The sequence below is a fragment of the Sphaeramia orbicularis genome, chromosome 10, assembly GCF_902148855.1.
Source record: "Sphaeramia orbicularis chromosome 10, fSphaOr1.1, whole genome shotgun sequence".
NCBI lineage: Eukaryota > Metazoa > Chordata > Actinopteri > Kurtiformes > Apogonidae > Sphaeramia > Sphaeramia orbicularis.
Genome location: NC_043966.1, coordinates 51,637,880 through 51,655,064, shown reverse-complemented (window position 1 = coordinate 51,655,064; position 17,185 = coordinate 51,637,880). Strand labels below are relative to the sequence as shown.

Genomic DNA, 17,185 nt, shown 5'->3' with positions numbered 1-17,185 from the left:
TTTTTCATTATAGTTTAATTTTATTTAGTTTTGACTGTTTGTTCTCTAATTCAGTTCATTTTAATTCATTTTTAGAGCAGGTTTGCTGGTTTTTGTTAGTTTTCATTATTTTCTAAATGCTTAGCTTAGTTTTAGTATTAATTTTAGTTTTGTCGTATCTTTTTTCTTCTTCTCTGTCGTCATATTCAAATAAATCCCAGACAGGACTCTGCTGCTTTCTCCCAACTTTAGTCTCCATGTTTCCAGGTAGAGTGGGGACCAGAAGACGACTGGAAACCACAAGTGAACACAAGTGACGGACCCTTAAATATCATATTTAGCTAAAATTGCTCGAGGGAAATGAATCGATTTCATATTAATCCGATGTTGACAAAGACAAAAACGAAGGGAATTTTATCCATGATTTTTATACATTTTAGTTAGTTTTGTAAACACACAATGCAGTTTCAGTTAGTTATCATTTTTTTCTTTTAATTATAGTTTTTATTTATTTCAGTTAACGAAAATGTTTTTACAATTCTAGTTTGTGTCATTTCGTTAGTTTTCATTAACGATAATAACCTTGAGTCAGATATAGAGTCCACATTAGTGCACAGGTGTCAAACATGCGGCCCGGGGGCCAAATCCGGCCCACCAAAGGGTCCAGTCCGGTCCTTGGGATGAATTTGTGAAATGCAAAAATTATACCGAAGATATTAACAATCCTTTTAGTTCAGGTTCCACATTCAGACCAATTCAATCTCCAGTGGGTCAGACCAGTCAAATACTTTCATAATAACATATAAATAATGGCAATTCCAAATTTTCTCTTCATAAACGTAAAAATTTTCATGTATTTACACCAAAACAAAGTATAATTTCGCAGAAAATGTGAATAACCTGAACAAATGTGAACAACCTGAAATGTTTTATGAGAAGTAAGTACAATTTGAACAATATTCTGTCTGTTATTAAATAGTTTGTGTATTTGTAGATCCACTGTAAGATCTGTAAGTTATAATGAACATGTGTAAATGATAAACTGAGGAAGAATATTGTTAAAATTACACTTATTTTTTGAGTTTGTTCATGTTATTCACATCTTTAAAAGGATAGTTTGTAGATGTAAACATTTTCATTGTGTCATTTTACTTATTCTAATACATGGAGAAAAGTTTGGAGTTGACATTATTTCTATATTATTCTGTTATTATTTTACTGGTTCGGCCCACTGCAGATCAAATTTAGCTGAATGTGGAACTGAACTAAAATGAGTTTGACAGCCCTGCTCTACACTGAAAGGAGCACCAACGGGACTACCTGAAATGTCTTAAGAGAAATAAGTGTAATTTTAACAATATTCTTCCTGTTACTGAATGTTTGGTGTATTTGTAGATCCACTGTGATCTGTACGTTATAATGTACATGTGTAAATGATAAACTGAGACATAATATTGTTAAAATTACACTTATTTTTTCCAGTTTGTTCATGTTATTCACATCTTTTGAAAGAACAGTTTGTAGATGTAAACCTTTTCATAATGTAAATTTACTTTTTTTGCTCTTAAACATAGAGAAAAGTTTGGAGTTGACTTTATTTATTTATTATTATGTTATTATTTTACTGGTCCGGCCCACTTCAGATCAAATTTAGCTGAATGTGACACCCTGCATCAGTGGGGAAAACCCCAGCTCTAATGTGAGGAACGTAAATATTTAAAGCTGTGTTTGTAGACAGAGGACTGTCACCAGCCCATTTAAAGCTAAGATCAGTAGAGAAGTGCGGTCTGACAGCTGCTGCCAACAGGGCCACTGAGCAAGGCACTTGACCGTGCAGCAGTCTACTGCAGTCTAATGTCCGTGATCAGTGGGAGACCCTGGCCACAGCCACGGCTCTGTGGGAATCTGTGAACTTAGGAATGGGACTGTGGCCTTCAGCCCCTGATAAATACAGCAAGATTTATTATTTAATCCAACAATTTGTTTCCAGTGAACAGGCAGGTGACATTTGTTAATGACCACAGGGCACGGACACATTTGTCATGAAAGCAAATGTGTTCTAAAGTGTTCCCATAGGGCTGAGTTGGAGACTATTAATCTTTCTTTTAGTTGTTAGGGTGAGTGCACGTTGTCAAGTAATTACATGTGATGGAGCTGATATTTAAGACCAACAGTGTGATGAAACATGTTGGATGAAGTGCACTGTAAGCCTGGACTTTGTATTTACTAAAATACTTTAATTACAATGTTCTTAAATGATTTCAGTTTTATTATATTACTATAAAATGTTCAGTATATTCTACTAATTTGTAGACACAGTCGAAAGTATGAAAAAGTTTCAGCTGAATGGATTTAAATCACTAAGTCATGACCACACCTTTTTATCTCTACATTGCATTGTGGGTATTGTTCATGTTGTTGAAAATGTGTTCTTTTTCTGTGCAGGGGTTCAGCGGGGTTGTGGTGTTAGTGTTAATTTGGATTTAATGTATGTTTGGCAATGTTTATTGGCCTTTTTGTGTTTGTTTTTGTGTTTTTGTAGAGCTGCACCATGAGTCAGAGCCAGAGGAAGAACTATGGATTTACTGTTCATCTAAGCTAGTGTTAGTACAATGTGAAACTTCATGCTCTACCAAATAAAAAGCTCTGTCTCCACTGTCTAATTACACTGAGCTGACTTTGTCTTTACTTCCAACCACACTACAACTCATTAAGTTGAAAAATTATACAAAGGAGTTAATGTTGCAAAAGATGTTAATTTGAATTAACTTGGAATTGAGTCCAATGAACTGATGATATTAACTCTAACGATTATACAAAGTAATTGACATCGTGTATGTAATGTAGGATGTTATATGACCAGGCTAATATGTTAGCAAGAAAATTCTCAATGTGTACAGAAAATGTCAAGAAGAATCTCTTCAGATTATATTGTGCTCCTCTTTATACTGCCCCTTTGTGGGCCGGGTTTCAAAAGGCTAGCTTACAGAAGCTCAAAGTTGCATAGAATGATTCCATGAGAATACTGTTTAAAAAACCTCGGTGGACTAGTGCAAGTGAGTTATTCTGCGATGCAGGAGTGAACACTTTTCAGGCTCTTATGAGAAACTTAATGTAAAGATTAATCTGTCGATTGAACGATTCTCAGAATTCCATCATTAGACTTTTGACAAATCCCAGTCATAGTTCGGTGCGATGCCAGTCATCCCTGTGGCGACACTGGTACAGTTGTCTTTTATAATATTGATGATGTTTTGTCTGTATTTTTAACCTGTGTTTTAAATTCATTCTGTTTGTTGCTTGTTTGTTTGTTTGTTTGTTTTTAAATGGACTCCCAAGTCTGCAAATAAAGATGATGATGATGATGATGATGATGATGATGATGATGATTGCAACAAATTTTAAGTTAAATGAACATGGCTTTTCATGTGTTGTACTTAAAATAGCAATTCCATTGAAATCAAGTATTTAAGTTTAATACACTCAAGTTCTCAGTCATTACTTACATTTTTTTAGGCAGCAAGTTACCTCAGATTTTAAGTAAAGTTAAAAAATCTTTGTTTTTGAAAGGGTCTTGTTGGCCTCGTTGTGTTGCTTTTTTCTTTCTGTTCTGTCAGTGCTGATGCACAGCCACAGCGGGGGGTGGGGGGCTTTTCCAGAGGCCGTGCCATCAGCTTTCCTTGGATACCCCCTCCATAAAACCTTTAGACACACAGCTCCTGTAAAACCTACTTTGTTCTGTGGTAGGATGGTGAGTTAAGCTTTGGGTATGACTGTCCTTTTTAACTTCATTTTCTTGGTTTATTATATAGGGACCATGCACATTTATGAACATTGCTGTATAAAAAAATTCACCTATGTAAAAATGCCAGAATTAGTAAAAATAACTACTTTTCATCTGCAGTCCCTGGAAGAACAAGGAAGGAGAACAGGGGATTTTTTTTGTTTGTTTGGGGTTTTTTTACCTTATCCTGTTTTCGGTTCCAAAGCCCAGCATAAGTGGAATGAGAGTGGAAAGAATCATCACTCAGTTTGAATAGAATAAGAGGAGGATTATTATACAGAGCCAGTAAACAAGTGCTTAAAGTTTTTTCAGTTTTTTTGTCTGTCAAAGTGCCCCTGGAGAGACATTTGGTCACCGATGCTCATTTAAGGACTTTAATGTGAAGAAGACGACTCATTTCAGTTTAATTCAGTTTGAGTGACTGAATCTGCCAGCGTTTTCCTGTCACTGCTTTAGCCATTTAGTAGAATTATTAACAGTGAGGTTGAAGAGCTTTTAACTGGTCTGGTCTGGTCTGGTCTGGTCTGGTCTGGGAGGAAAAACATGAGGAGGACCCGTGCTGAGAGCTGACGTGGTTATTTGTGTGGTGGAGTTAACGAATGATTTCAAGTCACATGGAGTAGAACGATATGTGAAGCAGAGACGCACAGCTGGACTCTTTTTTAAAGGGATAAACAGAAGAGCTCAGGATCCCCTTCAGAGTGGACCATATGTGGACAGACTGGTTCAGGAAAAAAACAACTTCTTTTTGCATAATATCCCTCCTGCTACTTCTGATGCCACTGACAGCGCGTTCAGGCGTCTAAGTGTCCCTCAGCTGCCTCATATAAACCACACTTGAATAATGGAAGGGATGTGAATGGAGCACAACTGTTGACCATGGTCCTTAAAACATGTGGCCCGGGGGCCAAGTCCGGCCCGCCAAAGGGTCCGGTCCGGCCCATGGGATGAAGTTGTGAAATGTAAAAATTACACTAAGATATAACAATCCTTTTAGTTCAGGTTCCACATTTAGACCAATTCAATCTCAAGTGGGTTGGATCAGTAAAATACTATCATAACAATCTATAAATACTCACAACTCCAAATTTCTTTCCCTGTAAATGTAAATATTTTCATATATTTACACTAAAACAAAACATAATTTCACAAAAAATGTGATTAACCTTAACAAATATGAACAACCTAAAATGTTTGAGCCTCCTAAGACTCAGGAAATGTCAGCAAACTACAAACTCTTTTTGTTTTTTATTCAATAAGTGCCTATATTGGAAACATTATGATGCAACAGTTTTTTCAGATGCAGTTTTTAAAATGTTTATGGAATGTCCTTTGTGGTGGACAGTTTTGTTTTTTGTTTTTTTGTATAAAGTTGTGAAACTCTTGTCCACAAATGTGGACAGAAAACCCATAGCTGGGTCTGAGGAGGTTAAGAGAAATAAGTACAATTTTAACAATATTCCACCTGATATTAAATGTTTGGTGTATTTGTAGACCTGCGGTGATCTGTAAGTTAAAATGAACACGTGAAAATGATCAACAGAAGCATAATATTGTTAAAATTACACTTATTTTTTGAGTTTGTTCATGTTATTCACATTGTTTGAAAGGATAGTTTGTAGATGTAAACATTTTCATTGTTTAATTTTACTTATTCTAATACGTAGAGAAAATTTTGGAGTTGACATTATTTATGTTATTATTTTACTGGTCCGGCCCACTTCAGATCAAATTTAGCTGAATGTGGAACTGAACTAAAATGAGTTTGACAGCCCTGTTCTAAACTGAAAGGAGCACCAACAGGGACTACAAATCTGTACTGGCAGCAGCTTCAAGTCAGGTTAAATACACTTTTTATTCACAGGTAAAAATGTTTAACAGCAAACATTCAAAACACAGACTCTGCTTTAGTTATACTAGCAAGCTGTTGCGTTTCTGGGCCTTCCTGCTCTGTCTGGACCTGGGGTCTCACTTTGATCCACATCAGTCTGACTGATGAGGGACAATAAGACACCAGGCACATGGCAGAAAATATTAGGGGTGTAAGAAAATATCGGTCATACAATATATCGCGATATTTCATTTCACAATACTGTATCGATATTAAAAAGTACTGTATCGATATTTTTAGGTATTTATTCCAATGCAGATTTTGTGGAGGTTCATTTTTGTTTTGATTTTATTTATTATTATTTAACACTATTTTATTAAATGATGTTAGTTCCTTTGTTGGGATTACACAAAAATACTGTTCTGATGTTAGTTCTGAACTAATAAAATATGAACATTTGAACAGGATCTGAAACTGTAAAGTCTGTAAAATACAACTTAAGTTTGAACACAGGAACATTTTGTGATATAGCACAGGTGTCAAACATGTGGCCCGGGGTCCAAATCCGGCCCGTCAAAGGGTCCAATCCAGCCCTTGGGATGAATTTGTGAAATGCAAACATTACACTGAAGATATTAACAATCAGTGGTGTCAAAATCATTTTAATTCAGGTTCCACATACAGACACATACAGTCCAATCAGATTTCTAGTGGGTCAGAACCAGTAAAATAGAATCAGAATAATCTATAAATAATGACAACCCCACATTTTCTCTTGGTTTATTTGGTGTAAAAATGTAAAATTACATGAAAATGTTTGCATTACCAAACTATACTTTTACAAAAAATGGGAATAACCTGAACAAATGGAAATGTCTTAAGAAAAGTAAATGCAATTTGACCAATATTCTGCCTGTTACTAAATGTTTTGTGCGATTGTAATGCACATGTGTAAATGATAAACTGATAAACCAAGGCAGAATATTGTTAAAATTACACTTGTTTTTCTTAAGACAATTCAAGTTGTTCATGCTATTCAGATTGTTAAGGTACTTTGTAGATGTAAACCTGATCATAATGTAATTTGACTTTTTTCACTGTTATTATTTTACTGGTCCGACCCACTGGAGATCAAATTGGGCTGAATGTGGAACTGAACTAAAGTGAGTTTGACAGCCCTGTGATACAACATTAGATCCTGTTGTGATCAAATACAAATCTGTTTAGTACTTGTGTATATTTCTGGTGTAATTCAGTTCTTCAAGGAAATAAACATTTTTAAAAAGAAACAAACAAAAGTTGTCTTTTTAACAGTATTGTGATATATCGTGATATATCGTATCGTGATCCTAGTTTTGTGACTTTTATCGTATTGTCAGATTCTTGCCAATACACAGCCCTTTTTCTGAGTGAACCAAGACCACCCTAATTTGCTTTATGTTTTTTTCTCAAATAGATGTGATGTCAGTCAATCAATAAAGCTGCAAGTTTACTGATGAGTCAGAGCCAAGGCCACATTTTCATGTTTTGGAGTTTCTACCTTGCCCATGTACCCAGGAGAACAGTCTGATCCAATGATCTCCTCTCAATAATACGGATTGCTTCCAAATTCTGATGAAGAAGTTTTAACAGTATTGCGATATATCGTGATATATTGTATCGTGATCCTAGTTTTGTGACTCTTGCCAATACACACCCATAGAAACTATCCCACTGACCAGGACTGTTACTGTCCTCTGCTGCTGCTGCTACTGTCCTCCTATGGAACAGGCTGCTTTTTGCCAGGGAGGGTGTTGTTGTTGGAGGATTTTTAAATGGGGGGGGGGGGGGGGGACTTAAGCACAAAGTCAGTGATTGTCAGAGCAGAAGAGGGGAGGGGGGGGGGCTGCTCCAGAGCGGCTATGTGTTGCATGCCTCAGCGGGGAAGATGTCCTCGTATGCGGGCGGCAGTTCACTGGGGAGGGGGTAAGAGAAGGGGAAGCAGTGGTTGAGCTCCGGGTCCGAGGGGGAGTACCCCGGCAGCTCGATGGACGGGTGTCCCCCGCGTTGCACTTCTGCGCCTGTCTCATCCAACACGTTAAAAACCCCAAGGTTGATGTAAGACACCGGCTGGAAATCCGCCAATAAGGAGCAGTCCCGCTCCTCACTGAGGATGATGGCCCCCCTCTCTCTCCTCCTCCCCCCCCTCCTCATCCTCTGACACTGTCTACTCCGTGAAAACTGCTCCGTTTTGTACCTTTTGATGACCACCAGGTTGATGAGCCCCAGGACGCACTCCAGGGTGCACAGGACCGTGGACATGACCAGAGTGCGCTGGTAATCCCTCAGCTGTTCGCACGCAGGGTTCACAATCATCACCGTGGAGTGGAAGCAGTAGTGGGAATATTTCCTGTCCACCAGGGCAGCCGTGTCCCCGTCCACCACCGCGCCGGAGAAGGCAGTGAGGACCCCCAACAAGAAGACCACAACCCCCAGGAGAAAGAAATTCCTGCAGCCGGGTTTGTCCGCGCAGCAGAGGAGCGCGGACCCCAGCAGGACCTGGCCGACCCCCACCAGCAGACCCGAATAGAAAGCCCCGGCCGCGGCTCCGAGGTGGAAATGCCCTTTCACCGTAGATCCCAGAGACACGCATCTGAATCCAACCGCAACTTGGCTGAGGGCGCACACGAAGAGGAGGGAGCCGGACAGCACGGTGCACAGTCCTTTCCCACTCAACTTCATTATATTCCACCTCTGCCGCTGAACAGCCCTCTGCTTCTCCCCCCTTCTTCATCCTCCTTCGTCCTCTCCTTCGTTCTCACATGTGGACATTTCTCTATAGCCGGTTGTCTCTCTCCTCTCCCGGTTCCCGGTTCTCACAGCGGCCGGTCCTCGCCGCGGTGGCGTCTCTCTCGCATCCCGGATGAATAATTATTTCATGTGTTCCTGTTTCTGTCTCTGATCAATAATCCAAACCCAAAGTGGTGATGAAGACTGGAGCCCGCATCACCTAACCGCCCATCATCTTCATCATCCTCATCAGCATCAGCACCAGTGGACTCACACTCCACTGACACTTTCCTCACTCAAACTTTGTCCTCCTCTGCTCCTCCTCTTCCTCCTCCTCCTCCTCCTCCTCAGCTCAGTCTCATCTGCAGTCCGCCGAGTCTCCGGCTTGAATGGCGTGTGGTGCTTTTGTGGCACGAGGAGGAGGAGGAGGAGGAGGAGGAGGAGGAGGAGGAGGAGGCTCTTACATCCTCAGACATCCTGCGTGGACCAATGACCGGTGACCCACGGGGCCGTTAAATCCGCGCACACTCCCCTGAAAGTGTTTCATACGTAGGTAGAGGCTTTAAGCATGGGCTGTCCAACTCATTTTACTTCAGTTCCACATTCAGCCCAGTATGACCTGAAGTGGGCCGAACCAGTAAAATAATAACAGAATAAACTATAAATAATGACAACTCCAAATTTTTGTCTATGTTTTAGTGCAAAAAAAACATTAAATTATGAAAATACTTACTTAAATAATAGGATAATAATAACTTTTAATCGAAAACATTAAAATTCCGTAATGAAAATGTTTACATCTATGAATTGTACTCGAACATAACATGAACAAATATTGAACAACCTGAAAATTCCTTAGTAAAGTAAGTGCAATGTTAACAATATTAGGCCTTAGTTTATCATTTATACATGTGAATCACAACTTACACATCACAGTGGATCTACAAATACACAAAACATTAAATAACAGGGAGAATATTATTAAAATTCCACATACTTCTATTAAGACATTTCAGATATTCACATTTTTTGGAAAAAGCTAGTCTGTAAATGTAAATACTCTTGTGTAATTTTGCTTTTTTTTTTTTTTTTTACACAAAAACAAAGAGAAAATTTTACAGTTTTCGTTATTTATAGGTTATCATGATAGTATTTTACTGGTCTGATCATTTTTAGATTGAAATGACCTAAAATTATTTTAACATCCTTGATTGTTAGTATCTTCAGGGTAATTTTTGCATTTCACAAATTCATCCCAAAGGCCGGATTGAACCATTTGGCGGGCCAGATTTGGCCCCCGGGCTGCATGTTTGACACCTGTGCTTTAAAGCATGGGCTGTCAAACTCATTTTGGTTCAGTTCCATATTTAGCCCAGTTTGATCTCAAGGCCAGACCAGTAAAATAATGACTTAACCCATAAATAATGACAAATTCAAGTTTTTCCTAGTGCAATTTTTACAATATTATGCCTCAACTGATTATTTATACATGTACATTACACATAACAGGCAGAATATTGTTACATTTTTGGAGTTTGGAATTAAAATTTGAACAATTTCTACAATATTCCATCTCTTATTATTAACACAACTCCAGATCACAGTGGATCCATAAATGCACAAAACATTTAGTAACAGGCAGAATATTGTTCAAACTGCACATTTCAGGTTGTTCATCTTTGTTTTTATTTATGTATTTATTTGCATTTTATTGTGAAAGAATAGTTTTGTAAATGTAAATATTTTCACAGTGTAATGTTATTTTTTTTTCACTTAAATTTTTTTCCACATAATTTTACACAAAGAAAATTTGTCATTGTCATTATTTATGGGTTATTGTGTTGTTATTTTTACTGTAGATCACACTGGTCTGTATGTGGAACCTGAACCAAAAGGATTTGGACAGCCTGGACTGTTCAGGTTCATTTTTGCACTTTCATCCTGCAGGGCCGGAATGGAACTTTTGGTGGGTCAGATTTGACCCCCGGGCCGCATGTTTGACACCTGTGTTTTAAAGCATGGGGTGTCAAACTCATTTTAGTTCAGGCGCCACATTCAGCCCTTATGGTGGAAAATTTTTTGGGCTGTTGCACTTCTGGGCCACCGTAGAAACACGTTTGTCACGGTAATAATTATCCAATGGAAGGATCTGAATTATTAGTTAAATGCAGGGGGAGACTTTTTGTCCAGGCTGTGTAATATTATATGATAATGTTATGATTTATGTTGTACTTTACTTAGTAGTGTGACTAACATGTACTGTACATACTGAACTGATTATGTATTTGATGTCTTTTATACTCATTTTTTGTGTATTGTCTACTGCTCTACTTAATTGAATCTTTGTTTCCAGCTGTTTCCTTCTGAATGTATTCTTCCAGTCTGTTTTTTTGTGACTGCTGGTTCGGATTAGTTGTAAATGTATTGAGCATCATCCTTTCATTTTATGATCATTTCTTACAGCGCACAAACAGTCAAACAGCTGACAGACTCGTTTTCACTGACGGGGTTTCGCTGTGATCTGGTTGTTTGTCCACGTGAAAACCAGAGGAGCGAGCGCTGTCCGTGGTGCTGAAACATCCAACCCACGGCAGATGGCAGCGGCCTGGACTCCTCAACATGTTTTTCCTCTCAGCCAACAGCAGAAAGCCTGATGCTCAAAGAGGCGCTCATGAGGACTGGTGAGTCTAGACTTTTTATTTTTTGGAGCATTAATCAAATTGGAGGACAACGTGCACATTTTCACACCAGCAGCTCCAGATCCAAGTGCTGCTACATGTGTCCGAGGTGAACCCAGAGCTGGGTGACACTGCCCTCTGGTTTTATGGATCCTGGGAGTGGAATGAGCAATGAAATACCATCACACTGCAGACACTGCCTGTTTTCAAAGAACTGTACTCTGCCATGAAACAAACATGTCACCACTTATGTGAGTGTTGAACTGGGTATGGTACGGCTGGCACTAGGTTTTTATTTTTGTTTGTTTTTTATGTGTTTGTATGTGTTTGATTTGTTGCTCTTATTATAAATAATTTGCTACTGCCAACTTTTTTTTATTCTTTATTTTTCACAATTTTTCAAATTTCTTTTCCAAACATAATGTACAAAACAGCTGGTTCACACATAAATTCACCAGATTAGACAGAGCAGTGAACCAACATGTAAACAGAAAGAGGAGGAAGTAAGGAAAATGAACAACGAAAAAGGGGAACCTCGTTTGTGTACAGGTACACACACACACGCACACACAAACAAACAAACACACACACATGCACACATACACAAACACACACATACACACACACACATACAAACACACACACACAAACAAACACAAACATGCGCACACACACACAAAAACACACACACAAACACACACAAATACAGACAAACACACACATACACACACACAAACACACACATGCATGCATACACTGACACACCACCACACACAAACTCAAACACACACACAAACACGCATGCATAAACATACACACATGCATGCACACACGCACGCACGCACACACACACACACACGCACACACACAAACACATACATGCACGCATACACACACAAGCACACACACAAACAAGCACACACAAACACACACACACACAAACACATACACATGCATGCACACGCAGACACACAAACACACACACACATAAACACTCACACACACACACACACACACACACACAAACACACGAGTACACACACATGCACGCACACACACAAACACACACACAGACTCAAACACACACATGTATACACACAAACACACACATGCACACACATGCAAACACAAACTCACACACATGCACACACAAACACATACACACATACATACATGTGCACATACACACACACATACATGTGCACACACACACACACATACACACACACACACACACACACACCTGTTGCTGCCATCTTGGCTGCTCTTCTGTGCAGAACAGGTCTTTGTCGGTACAGTCTGAACTGTGACGTGTGTTCGTTGCTTCTAAATGTTCAGTAATAAAAGACACTGACAGACGAATCACATATTCAACAGTTTCACTGCTCAGTGGAGATCTTCTTAGTCCCAGTAGAAATGGAAAAGGACACAGTGCATGAGTCATCTGAAGTCAATGCTGCAGTCGAATGTTCAGTGCACGAAGCTGACACAGCCCACAGTGGAAAAGTGAAGGTTTGAGTGTGAACGTCGGCTGTGAGTCCAGAGCCTACTCATCCCATCCTTTTCTTAAACAGAGGAGATTTCAGAGGAACGCAGAGCGTATTTTTGTCCCATAGTTGATCTGGCCTTGGCTTTAGGTTCAAAGAAGGGGAATTAGACTGGGTCAGAAGAACCAGAGGTACCACATAAAAAAGGAAGACTAAATGAATCCCAAACTTAAGAGGCGACCATCTGAGGAAAGTTCAAGGGTATGTAAAATGATGTGGGCCGCTGTGTAAATGTTGGATTTTCAGCCATTTCCATTTCATTTAACTGGAATTGGAAAAACTCTCAGAGGATGAGCACAAGTTTTGACTTAATGAAGTGAACGTCAGACGAGTGCAGGTGAGAGAAGTCCATCCATTCATCACAGTGAGAACCTTCACTGACTGTACGAGCACAGCGGAGCGACAGGTGTAGACCAGAGGAGGTCTGAGGAGGTCTGAGGAGGCCTGAGGGGGTCTGAGGAGGTCTGAGGAGGTCTGAGGAGGCCTGAGGGGGTCTGAGGAGGTCTGAGGAGGTCTGAGGAGGACTGAGGAAGTCTGAGGGGGGTCTGAGGAGGTCTGAGGAGGCCTGAAGAGGTCTGAGGAGGTCCGAGGAGGCCTGAAGAGGTCTGAGGAGGTCTGAGGAGATCTGAGGAGGACTGAGGAGGTCTGAGGAGGTCTGAGGGGGTCTGAGGAGGTCATGTGTGCGTGTGTGCGTGCGTGTTTGTTTGTTTGTTTGTTTGTTTGTTTGTTTGTTAGCAAGATAACTCAAAAGTTATGGGCGGATTTTCAGGAAATTTTCAGGAAATGTTGATACTGGCACAAGGAAGAAATGATTAAATTTTGGTGGTGATCAGGGGTGGGGTCAGTGATCTGCCTTGGCAGAGGTCTGTGCTCTCCGAGTGCTGTTCTTGTTCATTATAGTTTAGTTTTAATTCGTTTTAGAGCAGGTTTGCTAGTTTTTATTAGTTTTCTTTTTTTTTTTCTAAATGCTTAGTTTTAGTTTTAGTTTAGGTTTAGTATTAATTTTAGTTTTGTCGTATCTTTTCTCTTCTTCTCTGTCGTCGTATTCAAATAAATCCCAGACAGGACTCTGCTGCTTTAGTCTCCATGTTTCCAGGTAGAGTGGGGACCAGAAGATGACCGGAAACAACATGTGACGAGAAGTGACGGACCATGAAGTGCTGCTATGGTGCCGCTAGCTAAAATTGCTGGAGCAAAATAAATCGATTTCGTATTCATATTGGCAAAGACGAACAAATTTTATCCATAATTTTTTATACATTTTAGTTAGTTTTGTAAACACACTTTCCAGTTTTAGTTAGTTATTGTTTTTTTCTTTTAATTATAGTTTCTATTTATTTCAGTTAACAAAAATTTTTTTTCAATTCAAATTTTCGTCATTTTGTTAGTTTTCATTAACAATAATAACCTTGGTTTACAGTGCTGTGAATGATGATCTACTGATTGATTGACTGATTGATTGATTGATTGGCAGTTCCTCTTGCTGTCACCAAGGTTATAATAGTTTGGGATTTTTCATCATAGTTTAGTTTTATTTAGTTTTGACTTTTTTTTCTCTAACTCAGTTAGTTTTAAAGCTGCAGTATGTAGGAATTCTGTTCTCAGTAATTATAAAATTGCCTTGACTGTCACCAGACATTAAGGAATCATGTTCATTTCAAATACTGATCTCACTGACAGTAGTAGTCCAGCCAGAATATGTGCATTTGAAAAGCTCAGTGTCAGCCCTGAAATGATGTTTATGTTTACATTGTGTGTTTTGGTCTGAGGCTCCGCCCATCACCTGTCTGCCAATCACAGAGTCAGTACCTTTGTTCATCCAGGTTGCCAGTTCACTGAGCTGCAGCTGAACATTTCTGATCACGAATGTCTGACGTTATTAAACCTAAAAGGACTCTGATTATTCCCAAATACATCGTGACAAAGTGAGAAACAAAACAAGGAGATGTATAGGAGATGATTTTGAAACATGGAGACGGCTGAAAGCAGAGAACAATTTGAAGACCGACGCCGGCTCTGCCTTAGTCTGACCACCGGTAAGAGCCGCTGAGAGCCGGGGTCGCGGCCTCTTCATCCGGTCCCTTTTCCCAGGGCCGGGCAGCAGTCTCTTCTCCTGGCCCCGGTGAAGAGACTGCCGGTCCGGGACTGGTGAACAGACCAGGTACCGCTGTAGGACTTGTCTGTTGCCATGGTAGCTCCTTGTAGTTCAGTGTTTTCTGTGGAAGTGACCTGTTCATTTAGCGGTGTGTAATCTGAACGGGGGGTTCGGTCCGTGGTTCGGTCGGGGGGGGTCGGTAGTCCAGTGTCCGTGGTTCGATGGGTGGGTGGGGGTCTGTGGTTTGGTGTGTGTGTGTGTCGGGGGTTGGTAGTCCGGAAGGGGGGGGGGGTTTGGTAGTCTGGTGTCCGTGGTTCGGTGTGTGTGTGTGTGTGTGTGTGGGGGGGGGGTTAGAGCGATCATGCGGCTTGTAGTAAAAGTGAAACCTAAGGCTCATTTCCCTTTTCCCTTTCTCCTGAATCTTTGCAAACTTTCATTTGAGTGTGCAGGACGTTTGTTCTGGCCTGTTATATATTAGACTGATGTAGAATAAATCTGGTGGTGTTTTTTTTTGTATGAAATTTATGGTGTGGTGGCAAGGATTAGAGGAAACGCTAGTAGTGGATGCTCATGCGGGATCTGGCAACCCCTAGCCTGTGGGGAGGAGGAGAGGATACCACGTTCTACAGTATTTTGAATGTGATTGCAGTACCAGTTTTGGCCACAATCCTACATACTGCAGCTTTAATTAGTTTTTAGAGCAGGTTTGCTAGTTTTTGTTAGTTTCCTTTTTTTTCTAAATGCTTAGTTTTAGTTTAGGTTTAGTATTAATTTTAGTTTTGTCATCTCTTTTCTCTTCTTCTCTGTCATCGTATTCGCATAAATCCCAGACAGGACTCTGCTGCTTTAGTCTGCATGTTTCCAGGTAGAGTGGGGACCAGAAGACGAGTGGAAACGACATGTGACGAGAAGTGACGAACCGTGAAGTGCTGTATGGTGCCGCTAGCTAAAATTGCTCAGGTGAAATAAATCACTTTCATATCAATTCAACATTGACAAAGACAAAAATTAAGGGAATTTTATCCATATTTTTTTATACATTTTAGTTAGTTTTATAAGCACACAACAGTTTCAGTTAGTTGTCATTATTTTTTGTTTTAATTATAGTTTTTATTCATTTCAGTTAACGAAAATGTTTTTATGATTCTAGTTTTCGTCACTTTGTTAGTTTTCATTAACGATAATAACCTTGGTTTACAGTGCTGTGAATGATGAGTTGATGATCTGCTGATTGATTGATTGGCAGTCCCTCTTGCTGGTTTATGTCCCACTGTGGGCGTGTCCTCTGGCAGTTCTGTGTCCCACTGTGGGCGTGTCCTTTGGCAGCTCTGCGTCCCACTGTGGGCGTGTCCTTTGGCAGCTCTGCGTCCCACTGTGGGCGTGTCCTTTGGCAGCTCTGCATCCCACTGTGGGCGTGTCCTTTGGCAGTAGGGCGTGTCCTTTGGGAGTTCTGTGTCCCACTGTGGGCGTGTCCTTTGGCAGTTCTGTGTCCCACTGTGGGCGTGTCCTTTGGCAGCTCTGCGTCCCACTGTGGGCGTGTCCTTTGGCAGTAGGGCGTGTCCTTTGGGAGTTCTGTGTCCCACTGTGGGCGTGTCCTTTGGCAGTTCTGTGTCCCACTGTGGGCGTGTCCTTTGGCAGCTCTGCGTCCCACTGTGGGCGTGTCCTTTGGCAGCTCTGCGTCCCACTGTGGGCGTGTCCTTTGGCAGCTCTGTGTATGTCGTCCCCATCAGGATGGTTCCGGGTCACCTCACATCTCCACTGGTGAAAAACCCACAGCTCTGAGTCCGCCCTCCTGCTGCAGTATGGTGTGATGTCCATGCGCTGTTGAGCAGCAGATAGATTCAGAGCAGATTTCACATTTGTTGTTCCATAATGTGGGTGTTGTGAAAGCCTTTAGAGACTGGAACTGTGATTAAGAGCTATACAAATAAACTTGGACTGTGGGCCAGCTCAGAAAACGGCTTCAGTGAAGTCACAGTGGGAGCAGTGGCACGTACACAGCTCGCATCTTCATTTCTCACAGAAGCGACTGAATTCAATTGTCTGACAAATTTGATGAAGCAGAGGAAGGAAGGCCCCGCTCTGCTTTATAACACAGACCATTTCCCTGGCGTAGTCCCAGAGCACGGAGACGCTGGACGGGAAAGTAATTCCATTCCTAATAGGTACCATGACCCCAAACACCAGCCAGAGGTGGACCACCGAGGAAAACTGTCCACTCATGTGCCATAAAAATGCACCGATGTGGAGACTTTCTGGGAATCAGTATGTTGTCTTTATTTGGTGACAGAACACAGACCGCTCATGTTGTGGAAAGATCAGTGTGTGTAAGTGTGTGTAAGTGTGTGTGAGTGTGTGTAAGTGTGAGTGTGTAAGTGTGTGAGTGTGTGACAGGTTATTATTGTTAACAAAAACTAACGAAAAGACAAAAACTACAATTGAAAAAACCAGCACCGGTCAACAATGATTTTAACCCCTCGTCCAACTTCTGTCCAAAGGTGT

General features: G+C 40.6%; 1 protein-coding gene across 1 annotated transcript; it reads right to left on the bottom strand.

Moving 5' to 3' along the window:
• Positions 1-6,992: 6,992 nt before the first annotated feature.
• On the bottom strand, positions 6,993-8,752 carry tmem271 (transmembrane protein 271). Its single transcript, XM_030145781.1, has one exon. It carries the CDS (start codon positions 8,313-8,315, stop codon positions 7,494-7,496), a length of 822 nt encoding a protein of 273 aa, XP_030001641.1. The 5' UTR covers positions 8,316-8,752; the 3' UTR covers positions 6,993-7,493.
• Positions 8,753-17,185: the final 8,433 nt, after the last annotated feature.